Source organism: Vulpes lagopus, chromosome 6, assembly GCF_018345385.1.
Source record: "Vulpes lagopus strain Blue_001 chromosome 6, ASM1834538v1, whole genome shotgun sequence".
Classification (NCBI taxonomy): domain Eukaryota; kingdom Metazoa; phylum Chordata; class Mammalia; order Carnivora; family Canidae; genus Vulpes; species Vulpes lagopus.
This window is the reverse complement of record NC_054829.1, coordinates 109,034,113-109,051,682: the sequence shown is the minus strand read 5'-3', so window position 1 is coordinate 109,051,682 and position 17,570 is coordinate 109,034,113. Positions and strand designations below refer to the sequence as shown.

General features: G+C 36.6%; 1 protein-coding gene across 50 annotated transcripts in view; it reads right to left on the bottom strand.

Annotated features, from left to right (window-relative positions):
- The window catches only part of ANK2 (ankyrin 2), a 259,972-nt gene that overhangs the window by 84,476 nt on the left and 157,926 nt on the right, over positions 1–17,570 (bottom strand). For 44 of the 50 annotated variants that reach the window (XM_041759873.1, XM_041759879.1, XM_041759904.1 and 41 more), the window contains 6 exons: positions 17,204–17,302; positions 16,577–16,675; positions 11,369–11,566; positions 7,271–7,369; positions 6,502–6,600; positions 57–155 (listed from right to left, as the gene is read on the bottom strand). In XM_041759873.1, the coding sequence (XP_041615807.1) occupies positions 57–155; positions 6,502–6,600; positions 7,271–7,369; positions 11,369–11,566; positions 16,577–16,675; positions 17,204–17,302 (693 nt within the window). The remainder of the gene's footprint in view (positions 1–56; positions 156–6,501; positions 6,601–7,270; positions 7,370–11,368; positions 11,567–16,576; positions 16,676–17,203; positions 17,303–17,570) is intronic. The other 6 variants (XM_041759884.1, XM_041759918.1, XM_041759920.1 and 3 more) reach the window with 1 other exon arrangement.

Here is a 17,570-nt window from a genome sequence, read left to right as displayed (position 1 = left end):
CCAGAGGGGCGGGGCGGGGCGGGGCGGGGCGGGGAGGGGGCGGGCGCGGGTCTTACCGCGGTGGTGGCGTTGGGCTTGGCCCCGTGCTGCAGCAGGACGTTGATGATGTGCGTGTGGCCCTGCTGCGCGGCCTGGTGCAGAGGCGTGTAGCCGTTCTGGGGGTGACGGTGGCCACGGACCGAGCGCAGGTTTGCAGCGGGAGGAGGGAAACCAGGTTAGCCTTCATGCTGAATTGCTTAGTCTTACGTTACAACAAACCCGTCAAGGATGCTGTTTATTTGGAGCTCAGTATCTCCCCACCCCCCCACCCCCACCCCCAACACCAGCCCATTTCTCAACAACAAACCCTCCCTCTCACCTTATGGTCTGCGAAACAAAGAGAAAAAAAAAAAAACAACTAAAACAGCTCATGAACTAGAAAAACTAACAAACTCCGAGCTATAGCTATTAATATATCTCAACTAATTAGCATTGAAAATGGGTATGCTGAGAGATTTATGACAGAAGAGCGTTATCACAGTGATGTGATTTCTTCGCTAGGGAAAAAGAAAGTAAGACGTTTTTAATGGGAAGCTGCAGATGATCATACAGATTTATTGTTGTCAATAAATTTGCTTGTTTGTCAGGACTTGTCTAATAACCTTTGCACCAGCTTTAGGGCTTTCTAAATCAATGGAAGTAAATTTAATCTTACATTCTTTTCAGAGAGCAGCTTTGGTCAAAAAAGCACATTTGGAGAATGGGAGATTTCATTGGATGATGACTGGACCACTTGCAACTAAAAATGACTTTAAAAATGAGATTTTTAAAAAAAGATTTTATTTATTTATTCATGAGAGACCCAGAAAGAGAGAAGGGCAGAGACACAGGCAGAGGGAGAAGCAGGCTTCCCACTAGGAGCCTGTTATGGGACTTGTCCCCAGATCCTGGGATCACACCCTGAGCCAAAGGCAGATGCTCAACCGCTGAGCCACTCAGGCGTCCCTAAAAACGAGATTCTTTTAACATGTTGGTCTAAACTTCCACACATATGAAAGCTCTGTAATCCATGATTTGTGAGGAATTGCTACTGAGGTAGCAAGACTTGCTTAGAACTCTAGTGGGTGGCAGGTATGGTACAGGTTGGCTGCCTGTTGACATTAATCAAATGCACTGGAATCCTTGGAAGCATTAACAAAACATTAATATCTATCATTAATTTAACGTTTATTGGCTCCAGATACCAAACCTTGGATTTGTCTTTAATCTTTATTAACATCCTAAAAATGAGGGTGCTTGGTACACAGGTGTCTCATAAATCATGAGTGACTGAGTGAATGAATACATGTTTGAATAAATGTTTTCTTCCCGATTCAGAGATGATTAAATGGAAAATAACAGTTCAGTAACTAATTTTGCAGTCATTCTAGGTTCATAACCTGTGTGGATCATGATAGCCAATGGGTATCATGCTTAAATTATCTAGCTGTCTCACCCTGATAAAATTGTATCCATTGTCTGGGGTCTAAGTTCTGAATAGCCCATTCATACCATACACTTTTAGGGGTATATGTCCCTTTTATCTTGTGTCACTACTTCCTCATGACCAACATGTATTTTTGTTACTTCTGTCTACAAAAGATGCCTGTCTATATATACAAGGTGCTAGCTATATGATTCCTTCTATGCTTTCACTGTGGCTTTTCCATCCATGGGGATGTCCCTATATGTGTGAGAGTCTATCAGTCTGCATGTCCATCAGTCTGGAACATCATCAGGTCTGCCATGTTTGCTATATATCCCTCCATTGGCATCACCAATGGAAATAGAAGCCAATTACAGGGACTCAGAGAAACTTATTGCCAATGCAGGACTCTGCTCTCAAATGAGGTAATCCGTGGACATTTGAGAAGCATAAAGTAAGTGATACCATTTTCCCTGAAAATTCTTCTCCATTGTGTTTACAAATATTCTACCAACCAAATTTATTTCACCTCTTCCATATCAGCCAAGTTAATTCATTCAGCAAGCATTTACTAACCTCAGGCTATGTGTTAAGTAGGAGACACTCTGCTTATGTAAAGTAATAATGCCAAGAGTAACATTCTTGCCCCCAAGAGCTCACATTTTACGGAGTCCTCAGTAGACACCATGACCAGGAAAATATCTCCCCAGCCTGATTTAATTTAACCTTTACCTATAGCCTCTGGTGCATGAGTATATTTGTTAGGGAAGTCTGGAGCAGCTCAAAAACTTTTACATGAACATTTGGTTGCAGCTTATCCATGGTCTTAAGCCCATTCTGCTAGGCGCTCTAGACCCAGTCTACCAACTTCTAGCATATTCCTAAACAGCCCCCAACCCTCCATTTCCTCATTTACAAAATGGGAATAGCCAAGATTTCAAGTCCATTGAAGGATTATATGTGTTGTCCATGAAACTTTTCCTTGATTTATCTAAGTTGTGTGAAAACCCTAACAATCACTATTTTGCTTTTTTTCTTTCTCATTGAAGAGCTCCATGATCTTTGCAGTATATTTTATAAAGAAAATTTCCTTTTATATGCTGAAGTTCTAAACTTTTGTAAGTTTACCTCAAGCCAATGTTCATAGGCTTTCTTTTTAGTTTTAAACAGTCCCATAAAAGAAGTTCACTTCTTTAGATTTTTACACCAGACCATGAATGTTTGAGGACTAAAGGCAATACATATGCTTACATTTTCATAACAAAACAATTTTAGTAACCATAGTTACATGAGATATGAGGCAGAAACACAAATCCTATGCCAAAAATGCCATTCTTTGTGGAAAAGAAATTCTAAAGTGTTTATTAAATAATGTCTTTCGATTTATTTATCAGCCCCACCCCCCAGAAGACCTATCAGAAGATATGTTTACTTCCAAAGGCAAGTAAACTCTACAGAGTTCACTTAAAAAAAAAAAAAAAAAACCTGAAAAGTTTCTCTCAATCAAATGTCTATTTGAATGCATATCAAACCCCAGGTAGATAAATGATACTATCTAGACAATATGTGTCTTGTGAATATTATTTCAACAATCACACATTTAACAAAAAAATACGGTAACTGTTTTCATGTTCCTCCAAAGTCTCATTGCATTTATTCCTTTCAGGAGAAGACCTGGATTCCAACAAAAATGTCTTTCCTATAAGCTTATGTGTGATCTGACTCAGCAAAAAATGATGTTTGGTGCTGATGTCTGAAAATTCATAGTAGACCTTTTAAATAATCTCAAAGTACAATTTCACAAGAACTCAATGATTGCTCAGAACCTAGGCACAGCTATTCTTGCTAGAGTCATATTAGAAGTTTTGAATCTTGAACGTCAATAGTATTGTTAATAATTTTAAAATTAACTATTTTTACTTCTCTTGTAAATATACTTATGTACAGACATGATTTTGTTTCTGCTTTAACAATATAAAAAGACTGACTTCCAAAACTTCTTATGTTTCTAATTATTAGCATTTTGAATGATGACTCTGAAAACTCTTCAGTGTGCTCACACTAGTTTAGTTGAGCCCACTCAAAGTTCCATTAAGAATTTCTGACATAGGGGAACCCATGGAGGCTTAGCGGTTTAGCACCGCCTTCAGCCCAGGGTGTGATCCTGGAGACACAGGATCGAGTCCCATGTCAGGCTCCCTGTGTGGAGGCTGCTTCTCCCTCTGCCTGTGTCTCTGTCTCTAATAAAATAAATAAATAAAATCTTTAAAAAAAAAGAATTTCTGATATATAAACTTAAAAAAATTAACAAACATGTAATTATACATTTCTTTGGACCAAGGAATCTGGAGCTGCAAATTATATCCTGCATAGTAACAATAGCTATATATTATTCATTTCTCTTTCCCTTGAAACAATTTGAGTGCACTGAAGTGTGGTGTTACATCCAACCTTACTTTGCTGAATAGGACCCTTCTCTTGCCACTGGGAAAAAACATTTGGGATCAAGTCAGTGCTGCATTATCCCTGACAACGTCTAACCCACAACTTACACATCATTGCCTCACTAAGCATTACCATGTGATATTTCAAATGTAACAGGGTTGGTGGAAATGGTGGGGATGCAAAGAAAACTGATGCAGCCACTATGGAAAACAGTATGGAGGCTCTTCAAAAAATTAAAAATAGAAATACCATATGGTCCAGCAATCCCACTTCTGAGTATTTATCAAGAAAAAAAAAACTCAAAGAGATATATATACTCTCATGTTCATTGTAGCATTATTTATAATAGCCAAGATATGCAGCAACCTAAATGCCCATCAATGGATGAATGAATGAAGAAATAAATAAAACTGCATACACACACGTACGCACACACACTGTAACATTATTCAGCCATAAGGAATGGAATCTTGACATTTGGGACAACATGCATGGACCTGGAGATTATCATGCTAAATGAGATAAGTTAGAGAAAGACAAATACTGCATGATCCTACCTACGTGTAGAATCTAAACAAAACAAAATCCGAACTCCTAGATACAGAAAACAGATTGAGGCAGATAGAGGTTGTTAGAGGCAGGGGGTGGGGAGTTAGGAGAAATGAGTGAAAGGTATCACAGGCTTAAAAACCTTATTTAAGTGAAAGAAAATGGATTTAAATGTTATATGACATTGGGTATCCTGTATTCAGCTATCTCCTCCATATTTAGACAGAGGGATCCTTTCCTCAGAGGTCAAGAGGTGGTGATTAGAACATACTGCATCTTTTATAATGCATCACCAATAAAAACACAAAGAGATTTAGAAGTATGTACTCATGATAAAAAATATGTTTCACAGGTACATTTAAAAAGGAAGCATTACTGTTATTCATAGGACTTAGGAATCAAAATGTTCAAGTAGTTTGAGAAAGCATTATAATGGTTGTAGTTTAAGGATAGATAAGATTTAAATAAGTAAAAAGAGCATCTGAGGAGAGGGAGAGACCATGAGTAAAACAGGAAAATACATAATTGGGAGAAAGTAAAGCACTAATAGTTTAGTTATAGGGAAGTTATGAGGTGGTCATCTGGGAACTTACATTACAGTAGGTCCCATCATAGAGGCTCAAAACATGGAAAAGGATGACTAGATCAGAGAACTCCTCAGAAGAGGGAAGCAACAGGATTTGATAGCATGGAATAAATGTCAGGTAGGAGAGTGAATGATAACTGATGAGATTTTAGGTATAGTGAGTTGATGTTAATGACCTATAGCAATTTGGAAGTTAGAGCAGTTTATTGTAACAGTTAAGAGCATTGGACCCGAGAAAGTCAGGGTTTGAAGTCTAATTCCTCCAACTAATACTCTGTGAATTTAGATGAGCTATTTAAATTCACTATGGAAAATATAGATGGTAATAGCCTCTGACTCTGAGGTTAATTTAAGGATTAAATGATTTAATATATGTAAAGTCATATATAATGTATATGTGACTCCTAGCATGTACTTAATGAATATTAGTTTAAAATTTTTAAAAATGAGAGGGGTGTTTGGGTGGCTCAGTCAGTTGAGTACCAGACTCTTGATTTCAGCTTGGGTCATGATCTCAAGGTTCTGGGATCAAGTGCCGCATCAGGTTCTGACTCATGAGGGAGCCTGCTGGAGATCTCTCTCCCTCTACCCCTCTCCACATTCACATGCATGCTCTCTCTCTCTCTCACTTGCTCTCTCTCCCTCTCTCTAAATAAATAAAGTCTTAAAAAATATTTTTACAAATGAAAGGCACAGGGGCATGTGGGTGGTTCAGCCAGTTGGGCATCTGCCTTTGGCTTGGGGCATGATCCCAGGGTCCTGGCATTGAGCCCTGCATGGGGCTCCCTGCTCAGAGGGGAGTCTGCTTCTTCCTCTCCCCTCTCATGCCTTCTCTCTCTCTCTCTTAACTAAATAAATAAATTTTTAAAAATAATGAAAGGCACACAGTCTAGGGTGCCTGTCTGTATTTCCTCATGTGGATGGAGGAGGTTTTCTGGAAGAGGGTCCAAGGCATTAAAACAAGATAAAGAATTGGCCAGAACATCAAAATGTTCTTTCTAGCAGACTTCTTTTTTTTTTTAAAAGATTTTATTTATTTATTCATGAGAGAGAGAGAAAGCGCGTGCGCAAGAGGCAGAGACACAGGCAGAGGGAGAAGCAGGCTCCACGCAGGGAGCGTAACATGGGACTCGAACCCGGGTCTCCAGGATCACGCCCTGGGCTGAAGGCTGCACTAAACCACTGAGCCACCCAGGCTGCCCATATCTAGCAGGTTTTTATTGTATTCTGTAGTAAACTGTTAACTGGATATGAGCTACTTTAGCTCTACAATAAAAGTAGTATGTGGCTGACAAAGGTTATGAGAATGAAAAGTCCTAAACAATTGTACAAAATTATATTGCTTATTCAAAATCACCTTAGAAGAACTGAAAAGAAAAAAAATACATTTGTAGCTATGGTGAACTAGTGAAGTATCCATATAGTTGAAACCATTTTGTTTATGGAAAATGAAAATGAGTACAAGTATTTTATTTACCTTGGTTTTTGCGTTGACATTTGCACCCTGCTTCAGAAGAAAGTTGACCATTTTCACATTTCCATAGTGACAGGCCACAATTAAAGGAGTGTAACCAAGCTATAATAAATACATAAATATATAAATAAATACATATATACTCTAGTGGTTAATACTCAGAAGGATAGGTATTGATTAGAATATCAATATATGAAGGGTCAAAATTCTATTCCATTGTATAAATATTACTAAGCAGATTATTTACATTTCCTGTGGATACAAATATGGACAGAAGTTGATCAAAGAGTGCAAGAAACTTAACACCAGCAAAGGAAATCAGACATGTGTGTGACTTGATCTGATAGAGGCTAAGAGAGAGAGACACAAATGGGAAGATCTGGAGGAGATGCAAGAAAATGTAGCTTAGGTGGGCTTGAAAATTTTAATGGCATAGAGAAGGAAAAGCCATTTCAAGAACAAGGGCTGGAGGCAAGCCAGTAGAGGAAGAAAAGAGCAAGTCATCTGGATTGGCAGAGCAATAAGAGAGAGAGGTTGGCTTAAGTCAGCAAAATTAGAATCCTTTTATAAAGGGTCCTGATATCATGATCTCCATTTGGACTTGATTCAAGCCAAAATGGAGAACCATGATAGATTTGTGAGTAAAAGAGAATCATAATGCAGAATGGGCTTTTGAGGAAGGGTGCTTGGACTTGCGATGACCTGAATGGGGGCTACTGGGAGTCATCCAAGTCAGAACCTGTCACAATATTGAAAGTGATTCACTTTTTACCTTCGTGTGAGCATCCTGGTCAGCCCCATGCTTAGTAAGAATGTCAGCAACATTCACTTTATCTTCCTGGGCTGCAAGGTGTAAAGATGTGAGTCCACTCTATAGAAGGAATGGAAGCAAATAGGTACACTTGAAAAAAAAATGTACAAATGAAAAAAAAATATGTTTCATCATCTATAATGTCATGTCTTGAAAAAACCCAGGACAATTCATAGTCTTTCCCGAGAACTTGCAACTTTTGATATTTAAAACAAACTCTCCCAGTTAATATGTCTTTGTAAGACATATTCTCTCATATTCTCTCTTAATCAACTCTTTCAACACATTACATTTTCTTTATTTGGGTCCTTCTATTATGATGTGAGACTTTAAAATAACTCAGCTAATAAGCTTCCAAACACAAATCCATCTGTGCCTTCTGCTGAATCTATTTATTCCCTTAAATAATTAACCAACTACTACTTCTGCTTTATAACCATAGCAAAAATCTATATTTTCATCAATAAAGTATCATATCAAGGTAAAAAATTGTAGAGTTACAGAAAATGAGTTCAGAATAGTTTTCTGTAGTAGTTGAGGATAGTATATTATTTGGGGGGGTTCTCCTAAATGCTAAATAAAAAGCAACCCCATCATTTATATATAGCACCATAAATTCACCAGTTTTATGTAAGATGTTTGGCAGTTATACCTCAAGTAAATATTCTAATTGTATATGCAATTAAAATATAGTTAAGCATTAATACAAGATGAAAGCATAGAGAAAGGAGAGGGAAAGAGTGGTTTATTCAGTCAGTACCACAATCTGGCAGCCTCATTACATGTGCAAGTAGCTTCCATCAAACAAAACTGAAATTAAAAGAGTATCTTTAAAACCTAAATCATTTGTGTATTTAACAGGTGTTTTCTGAGTACCTTTCATATGCCAGAAGTATTCTAGGTTTTTGAATATATCAGTGAACAAAAGTTTCTGCCCTATATTCTAGCTAACAGTGTATTTATACCCTGTGTTTCTCTCTCTGCTATTGCTCAAATACTTAGTATATTCATCCCTTCCTGTAAATCCTGCGGCTGTACAATGAGTGAGCTGACTTATGAGCAACACCCTCTCCCCACACTGTCCCAATTCATGTCCAATTAGATCCCACCAGCACCCCCCAACCATGGCTTTGCAGGTCTGCTTTTACACTGCTGTCAAGTTAGGTTGAGACAGTTGAGCTAGGTTTTTCAAAATTCATGATCTCTAGCCAGAGGGTACTCCTAGAAATGGACAAGTCCTCTGATCTTTAAAAAAAAACAAAGTGATATGTACAGAGGGAAAAACATTCTCCAACTAAAAAGAGAAGGTTTTTTTAAATTGAGAGCCTGGGGCTTTTTCATCCTTAAAGTTCCAGCTGAGCTCCGCTCTATTTCATAAACCATTAGGATAAGATGGAAGGTACACCCTTTCGCATTAACATGCCTCACTTCTAAACAAATACTATCTAGTCCTAAAGTATAAACAATATGGATATTGGGACAAAACAGAAGATTCTTTCTTATTTTCATTTTCTTCATGTGAAAATAGCTTACGTAAAAATATTTCTCTTTATGCAGACAATTGGTCTTTTAAAAATGTTATGGAAGTGACTGTTAAAGGAAATGACCATCAAATATATCGAAGACATTTTTAATGGCGTGTCAAACATGTATGCTGTTTTCTACACTGTCTGCAGAATGGATTTTCTACAATATAAGATTGCAAACTAACAACCAGTATGAAAATCCTCTACAATTTATTATGATAAATTTGCATACCTAAATCAAATTATGAAAACTTCTCCAATAAATCAAGAAAATAGAAGATGTTGAAAGAGTTCTTTTAAAAAAAATTATTTCCTAAGATGCACTAGTGGACTCTACAACTGGATTTTATTACATGGCAATGGATAAGAAATGTAATATCATTTCTATATTTTAGTTCTTACTGAGAAATAAACATTTGGAGAATATGAAATTATTGATTTCAGTTGGTCTTGAATAGAAAAAGAACATATGTACTTTTCAAAAGCAATGGGAAAACTTAGTATCAGTTTTGTTTTTTACTTGCAATAATTTTACAGTTGCATTATAATACCGACAAAAAGGCAAGGTTATATTTTTATAGATAGATCGTATATATTATACCATTATTCAAATATATCTGAGCATATTTATTACAGTTTTACTCTAGTGACAAATATATCATACCTTTATTTAGGACAGCACCCAAATCTAATATTGAAATCATTGTTATAAAGATAACATAATTACTTTGTGGTTTAAAATTGAATATATTTCTTCACTGCGGAGCATGCAAGTCAAAAATACTCATTAAATATTTGCTGACTGACTACTAAAACCCTCTCAAAGGAAGTAATATGTTTAGAAGAATACCATCAAGAGGACATAGTTAAGTGCTTCCAGATACAAAAATAAATTAAAAATAACACTATCAGAAGCATTGCATGATCAGTTTCATGAAAGGTCTAGAATTTCATTCTACTCAAAATTTTCCTTGATTTATGGACTTCTTGTATTTATTTTCAAATGAATATATTTTTTAATGTACAATAAACACTATCTGCCCCTTCATATATTGATGCTAAATGAAATACTCCACCATTGGTCTTACAGTGAGAATATCCCTAGTAGGGTAAATGACCACTTGAATGGCATGATTTCAATGGCCACAAGGAAATCCATGCCCCCAGACTTTAAGGATAACTGATACACTGAATTTCACCATAAGGCTTCATCATGTTCATTTCTGTTAAAATGAAAATATCTTTTGGAGGAATAACTCTATAATTAGCTCTCACTATCCTTATAAAAAAGGATCTATGAGAATTTTTGATAGAAAACAAAAAAGTTTATAAGGACAACGGGTTTACTGAAATACTTCTGAGTGATAAAAAGACACAGAATAGGACTCTAAGGGCATTCAAGACAACTTGTCTTTTTCATAGCTATTTCTAAAGGACATAATGCTCCATAACTTATCGATAAACATTATTAAAACCAATTTACAACTGAGTTTCCAAAAGCACTAATTAGTTCAACAGTGAGATGCAGAAAACATAGTACTTGCATATTTGTGGAAAATCCTAAGAAACTTAATTTTCACTAAACCTGTATCTTGTGTTAAAAAAGCAGTAAGAGATCTAAATGATGAGCTAATTTCTAAATATAGGCCTCAATTTTTAGTTTCTCAGAAGCTGACTCCAGTGGCGTATGTATAAGTGTAAGAGAGATAAACATTAAATAGATAGGTGGGTAGGTACAGTTACAGATATATATGTAGAGAAAGCAGGAGATGTATAGACAGACATGTACTTGTAAAAATCAAAATATTTTCATATTTGAATAACGTCTTTTCCCCTGGCTCTTACTCTATTATAGTTAATATGCTTGCCCACAAAGGCTAAACAACTGAGGTTCTTTATTAAAAACACTGCTTCACTGGCTGCCACCACCACAACCACCCAAGCTAAGCTAAAGTTGGCTCAGAAATATATATTTTACTGAGTTCCCTGCATGCCCCCTTCCCCAAGCCCCCCAGGTGCCTCTGATGCTCAGTCGGGCTTGAGAATGGCTTGGGTAGTGGCCATGGACCAACAGCTTAGAAGCAGTTGTTTGGGCCAGAGCCCAGATGAAGTGTCAACTCTCTCTCTGTATCTCTCACTCTCCATTTCTCCGTCTGAAATTTGGAATTAAGACCAGCAGGTACTATGGCAATCTGGACTCACTGCTTGAACTGCAGTGATATTAACTCTTGGGAGCTATAGGGTCACCACTTTGGTCATACACACAGAGAAACAGAGAAAATAGATCTGCAGAGAGAGGTAAGTAAAACTGACTTGCAGGGAAAAGTCAAGATTCAAAAATGCAGCCATACAGGCAAAGAGCCTGCTTCTTGCTTCCTTGTGGTTTTTTCCTCATAAGACTCAACTGTTATTGTCCTTGAATTCTATAAGTCATCTCTGTTTCCTTTTAATACATCCCCTCATTTTGTTCCAAGTTTTCTTTGATTGGTTTCTGCTTACATGAATCTAAGAGACCCTTGGCTAAAAACAATACCTTAGTTGACATGTGGATATTGGCTCCCTTATCCAGAAGCAAGGTGACCATATCTGTGTGCCCCTCCTGTGAGGCCAGGTGGAGTGGGGTCACTCCCTGTTTTGTTACAATGTTAGTCTCTGCTCCATAGTTCAGGAGTGTGGAAGCTATCTGCATTTGATTCTTCTTGGCAGCAATATGTAAAGGAGTATAGCCATTCTGTAAAAAATAGAATAAAATAAAACAAATATACTTTATAAGCTTAATACTTGCCCTAATGTATATGTGTGTATGTATGTATGTATATATATATACACATATATATGACATATATATATGTAACATACATATATATATATGAAGGAAATAAGAATCTCTAATGAACAGAAAAGTTAAAAAGTGAGTTTATAGTAAATTCAAATTCTTACTCATTACAAGTTCCCATCCAACAATAACCAAATCTTTACAGCCAATATCAAAGGGCACCCATCCTACAGTAAGACAGGTATAGACACAAAGTCCCAAAGCTTAACATTTCCTTCTTACAATATTGAGTCTTTCCTGCAGAGCAACACAGATAAACCAGGTTCCTCTTCTACAGAACTATCCTTCAAATACCTGGAGATGGTTTAATATTTCCCTTCAGTCTTCTTTTCCAGGTTAAACTTTCCAAGTCCTTCAACTATTCCTGATATAAGTCCCATTTATAGATCTCTCCATTAAGGATGACCTGTTCTAGACTGATTCTAGTTTGCCAATATTGCTCTTGAATTGTGTGACCTGGAACTGAATGCTATATTTCAGGTACAGTTTTAGTAGCATAGAATAAAATGGAATTCTTTCCATGATCTTTTCAGAACACTCCTGTTATTATGCTTCTCGCTGGATTATACTTTTTACTCACTCAGTAGTTATTTAGTAAGTTGCCAGCATGTGCCAGGCAGCGTGCGAGGTATGGAAATACAAAGGTGGATGATACACAATCCCTGTCTTTAAGGGGCTGCCTGCTAGTGGAAAATATATTGGCTTATATAATCCTGTAGCCAGTCAAAATCCTGGATCTTCCACTTGTCTGTATAATTTGTGAGCTCAAAAGTAGAAATATGAGGCTACTAGTTTTATGTGGCGGTTTGTGGATAGGACCAGAGGAATTCATACTTTGCTTACTAGAGCCAAACTTTAAACCCTATACTTAGTTAAAAGAAAAAACAAGTAAGCAAACAGACCTCTAGAAAAAATGTTAGTCTGGAACTTATATTGTTTCCTTTCCTTTTCTATTTCAAGTCTGCTAGAATTTTCTATGAAAAATATGTAATAGAAATTAAAAACAGTAGCTTTGCCATTAACTGTGATACAATGAAGGTAAAGACTGCAAAATGATCCATTGCTTCTTATGAATCTATCATAAGAGGTAATTTTAGGTTAGATCATTTCCTGAAGTCTAACTGCAGAGGATACCAAAAATTAGAAGGGGTTTTGAGAATTTAAATGTCTTTATATGCCATCATCAAATCTTGATCCTCAACAGTCCTACCATATCTAACTACTCTGCCCCCATTTCTCCAAACAAAACTAAGCATCTGTCAGTTCAGATAAATGATATTTCTCTTTAAGCTGCTGAGGAAATTTGGCAGCTCTCCTTAGGAGCCTGCTCATGATCTGATCATACGTTCAAGATGCTCCAGGTGTTCTGGAACACTGCACTTGGACCATGGGTTCTATTAAGATTAAAGGATACTTAAATCTTTGCAGACCCTGTAAGTTTAGCATCTTTTTTTTTTTTGCCATAGTGTTTTCTTCAGTTCAAATGTCCCCCATTCCTGTACATGGGCTCTACAAAAGTTAGGTGAATTATCAGAGTAAGTCTAACAACGTTAAGAAGTCAGAGACTTGGATCCCTGGGTGGCTCAGCGGTTTAGCACCTGCCTTCAGCCAAGGGTGTGATCCTGGAGTCCCAGGATCAAGTCCCACATCGGGCTCCCTGCGTGGAGCCTGCTTCTCTCTCTGCCTGTATCTCTGCCTCTCCCTCTGTCTTTCATGAATAAATAAATAAAATCTTTTTTAAAAAATTAAAAAAAATAAAAATAAAAAAAGAAGTCAGAGACTTATGTGGAAGAGGACAGGAGGTTTTATCGAAATAACATAAGAGACCATTTAAAAGATGATCTCTTATATAAGAGAGTTGGCTGTCCACCAGTCAAACTATAAGATCTAAATAGCCCTCCTTACTCCACATAGAGCAAAAATTCTTGGAACCAAAAAAAAAAAAAATCCAGTGAAAACTAATAAAAGCTTCCAGGCTCTGGATGAAAGCAAACAGATTCTAGAGTTTAAGGGAGTTCGTCTGTGGTTGGGTTAGGTGGTTGCAGTGAATAGAGAGTCAAAAAGCAGAGATAGGGATAATCAACCAACTGGAAGCCTCTTGGAGTGGTCCCAGCATGGAAAGACTCATGCTTATCACAGGCTGGGGCAGATGAGTGGAAGACACTAGAGGAGCCTCCTGACCACCAGTCTACTCTGGACATAGTAGAGAATTGCTCAACCTGGTCTTATGGACTCTATGTGTATACCTAAGAGTAAGAACCAGACACTGGAGAGGCTAGTGATCATGGCTAGATTTGTCTTTTTGGGAAAACCATATAGATTATTTTATAATTTAGGTCTTCTCTCCCAAGTAGATTGAAAACCCCTTGTGGGAGGAGAGTGAAGTTTTACTACAACCCTTTCTTTATAAATAGTAAGACTTCAAATAAAGTGTTATTGAGTATTGATGAACTCTTTCATATCTATGTTGAGAATGGCCAGCTTGGAGAGTTAATGAAAAAAATACTGGCATGTTGTATGAGGAGGTATTTTTTTTATTCCATTGAAATAGTTGCTTAGTCTCCATTATTTCATTTAAATTTATTGAGAATCCACATAATACTGTATGAGATAATTCAGGGATATGTAAATGAATACGACACGATTACTATCCTCAAGAAATTTATCATCTAATAGGAAGGAAAACCTCAAATAAATGCAGAATTAATGAGACTATTTAGAGAAGGGTATAAAGGGATAAGAATGATATGCATAATTATAAATATTTGCCTCCTCTTTGATAATTTAAATATTTTATTGTTAGTATATATTTATACCAATTAAAATGTATATGTATATATAAATGCATATATGTAGATGTGTATGTAGTATGTGTATAAAGTTATGCATATTTATATTTTATATTTATATACAAAATATATGGTATTATACAGAGTATAATTTTTATATTGAATATCCCATTTTATTTTATATGTATATGTATAATTTAAATAGATACTTGGGTAACGTACATATTTATGTAATAGAAGTAGAATAATCCTCTCTCTACTACTTTGGGACACAGTGGACTTAGTGGGTAAGAGTGCTAGTTCTAGGGGCACCTTGCTGCCTCAGTCAGAAGAGCATTAACTCTTGATCTCAGGGTTATGAGCTCAAGCCCTACATTGGGTGTAGAGATTACTAAAAAAAACTAAATAAAAAAAAAAGACTACTAATTCTAAAGTCAAATTGCTGGAGGTTAAATCTTAGCTTTATCACTTACCAGTCATATGACTTTGGATAAACAAATTAACCTATTCAAATCTCACTTCTTTATCTATAAAATAGAAATTTATGATACCAATCTCACAGCATTATTATGAGATTAAATGAGAGATTGCATGTAAAGTGGTAGGCACAGTATTGGCAAATAAATGGTAGTTGTGCTGTTTTATTATGTCATCTAACATAGCATGAATATTTTCCTAACACACAAAGTACTTTTTAAATGAATCCTGGTATATTCTCAATATATGTTTGCTGAATGAATTAATGAAAAATGCAATGATTACTTTATGTATTATATGAGCTTCATGTATATGTTCAGTGTAATAAAGGGGCAACTCAAATGGTGAGAAATGCTCTGTCCATAGGTTCAAGTCTTACTTGATACTGTTTCAGAAATTGGTGATACATACACATCAAAAAGAATTCCTAGGAATTTAAAAGGATGTATATTATAGTTAACATAGATGAAATACTTAAAGAAAAAAGAAACAAAGAGTCTTTCATATACCACAATGAAAAAATTGAGGTCTAAAAGAACAAGTGAAGAAAAGGTTATGTTTTAACATTCTGGTTATGGGGGAAAAGGAAAAACCTATCCTGCCTTTCTTTATTTTTTTTTAAAGATTTTATTTATTTATTCATGAGAGACACACAGAGAGAGACAGAGAGGCAGAGACACAGCCAGAGGGAGAAGTAGGCTCCATGCAGGGAGCCCGACATGGTACTCGATCCGGCCCCAGGCTGAAGGCGGCACCAAACCTTTGAGCCACCAGGGCTGCCCCTGCCTTTATTTTCATTCCTTAAAATTTAAAACTTTAGTCTCTAAAACACTGAATGTTGGTAATAAGAGTCATCTCTGCTGGTTTGTAGGCACAGTCCATTAATCTATGCTGACTTTTAAAAAATCTTAAAAGGCTTTGTGGAAGTAACTGGTAGAAATTAAAAAAAAAAAAAGTCAATACCAAAAGCCACTATCACTAGGACTACTTGCAGTGACACCATACCGTGTGTGTTTAAAAACAATTCCCTGCAACAACATGGAAGGAGCTAGAGAGTATAATACTTTGTGAAATCAGTCAGAGAAAGACAAATACTATATGATTTCACTCATACATGGAATTTAAGAAACAAAATAAATGAGCAAAGGGAAAAAAGAAGAAGAAAAAAACAAACCAAGAAACAGATTCTTAACTATAGGGAACAAACTGATGGTAACGCTGGTGGAGGGGGGAGGATGGTTGAAATAGTTGATAGAAAATAAGAAGCGCACTTGTCATGATGAGCACAGGGTGATGATATATGGAAGAGCTGAATCACTATATCATATACCTGAAACTAATATAAAACTGTACATTAGGGGATGCCTGGGTGGCTCAGTGGTTTAGCGCCTGCTTTTGGCCCAGGATGTGATCTGAAGACCCGGGATCGAGTCCCGCATCAGGTTCCCTGCATGGAGCCTGCTTCTCCCTCTGCCTCTCTCTCTGTGTCTCTCATGAATAAATAAATAAAATCTTTTTTTAAAAAAAACTGTACGTTAACTCTACTGAAATTAAAATTTAAAAACAAAAAAAAATTCTCATTTGCAGTCAGATTACTAGTTATACCCTCTATCTGTAAATCCTTTTCTGCAGTCCTCACCTTAGCAGTGGCATGAGGGGAAGCACCCTTCTCCAGTAGCAGCAGTGCCACCTTCTGGTTGTCATAATGAGCAGCAACATGGAGCGGGGTAAGGCCATTCTGTAAAGGGTGTGTTTAAATTCAGCATTAATGAATTAGCGTGAGCTGCCCTGAGCTACCAAAATGCATGGAGACTGATATAGATTAAGTCCATGTTAATTAATTAATACGGTCAATGCAAAATCAAATGAATACCTAATGATTTTCATATTAGAAGCTTAGCTAAAACTGAAAATGTTTGGTGGAGCTTAAGTTAGCACAGGTTATCTTGATATCCACTATAAATAAAAGTCTAAAATGCTATGCAAGAATTGACATTGCAAGGATGCTTCTAAATTTAGAGAAGTTCTGGGCCCTGTTGTGACAGGAACATACACTTGAGGCACAGCTCTGAATGCCTTCTAAATTAGTGTGTATGTGGACAGGTCACGGACAGATGTCCCCATCGTGTCTATTTGGCATAGTTTCATCAGTTGCTTTCATATTCCTTCCAGAGTAGTGAGAAAAATATCTTGAAGTACAGATCTTCAAAGCTTCCAACCTGACTAAAGTGTTACGTAACTGTCATGTATTAGAAAAACCCTTTACCTTCCCTGCAGAATCTGCGGCAGCACGGCGTTGCAGGAGAAGCTTTGCCACATCCAGGCTTCCATACTTGGCTGCTACGTGCAGGGGAGTAAAACCCTTCTGAAAATGTGAAGAACAGAGTAAAATGTAATATTTGTTTTTGTGGTTCCTAACAAAATCTTTTTTTATTTGTTAACATATTAAGCAAACTATGTTGAGTCTCTATGTTTGGGAAAAATACTAGAAGCATTAAATCTGTTAGTCATGAACAAGGACTACAATAGAGAAGGAAACCTAACATGTAAGAGTTTGACTTGATAGCCTGAACAAAACAAATTGTATTTTAAGGACTTGAAACTGCTATTTAACTTTATAGGTTTGAGATTTA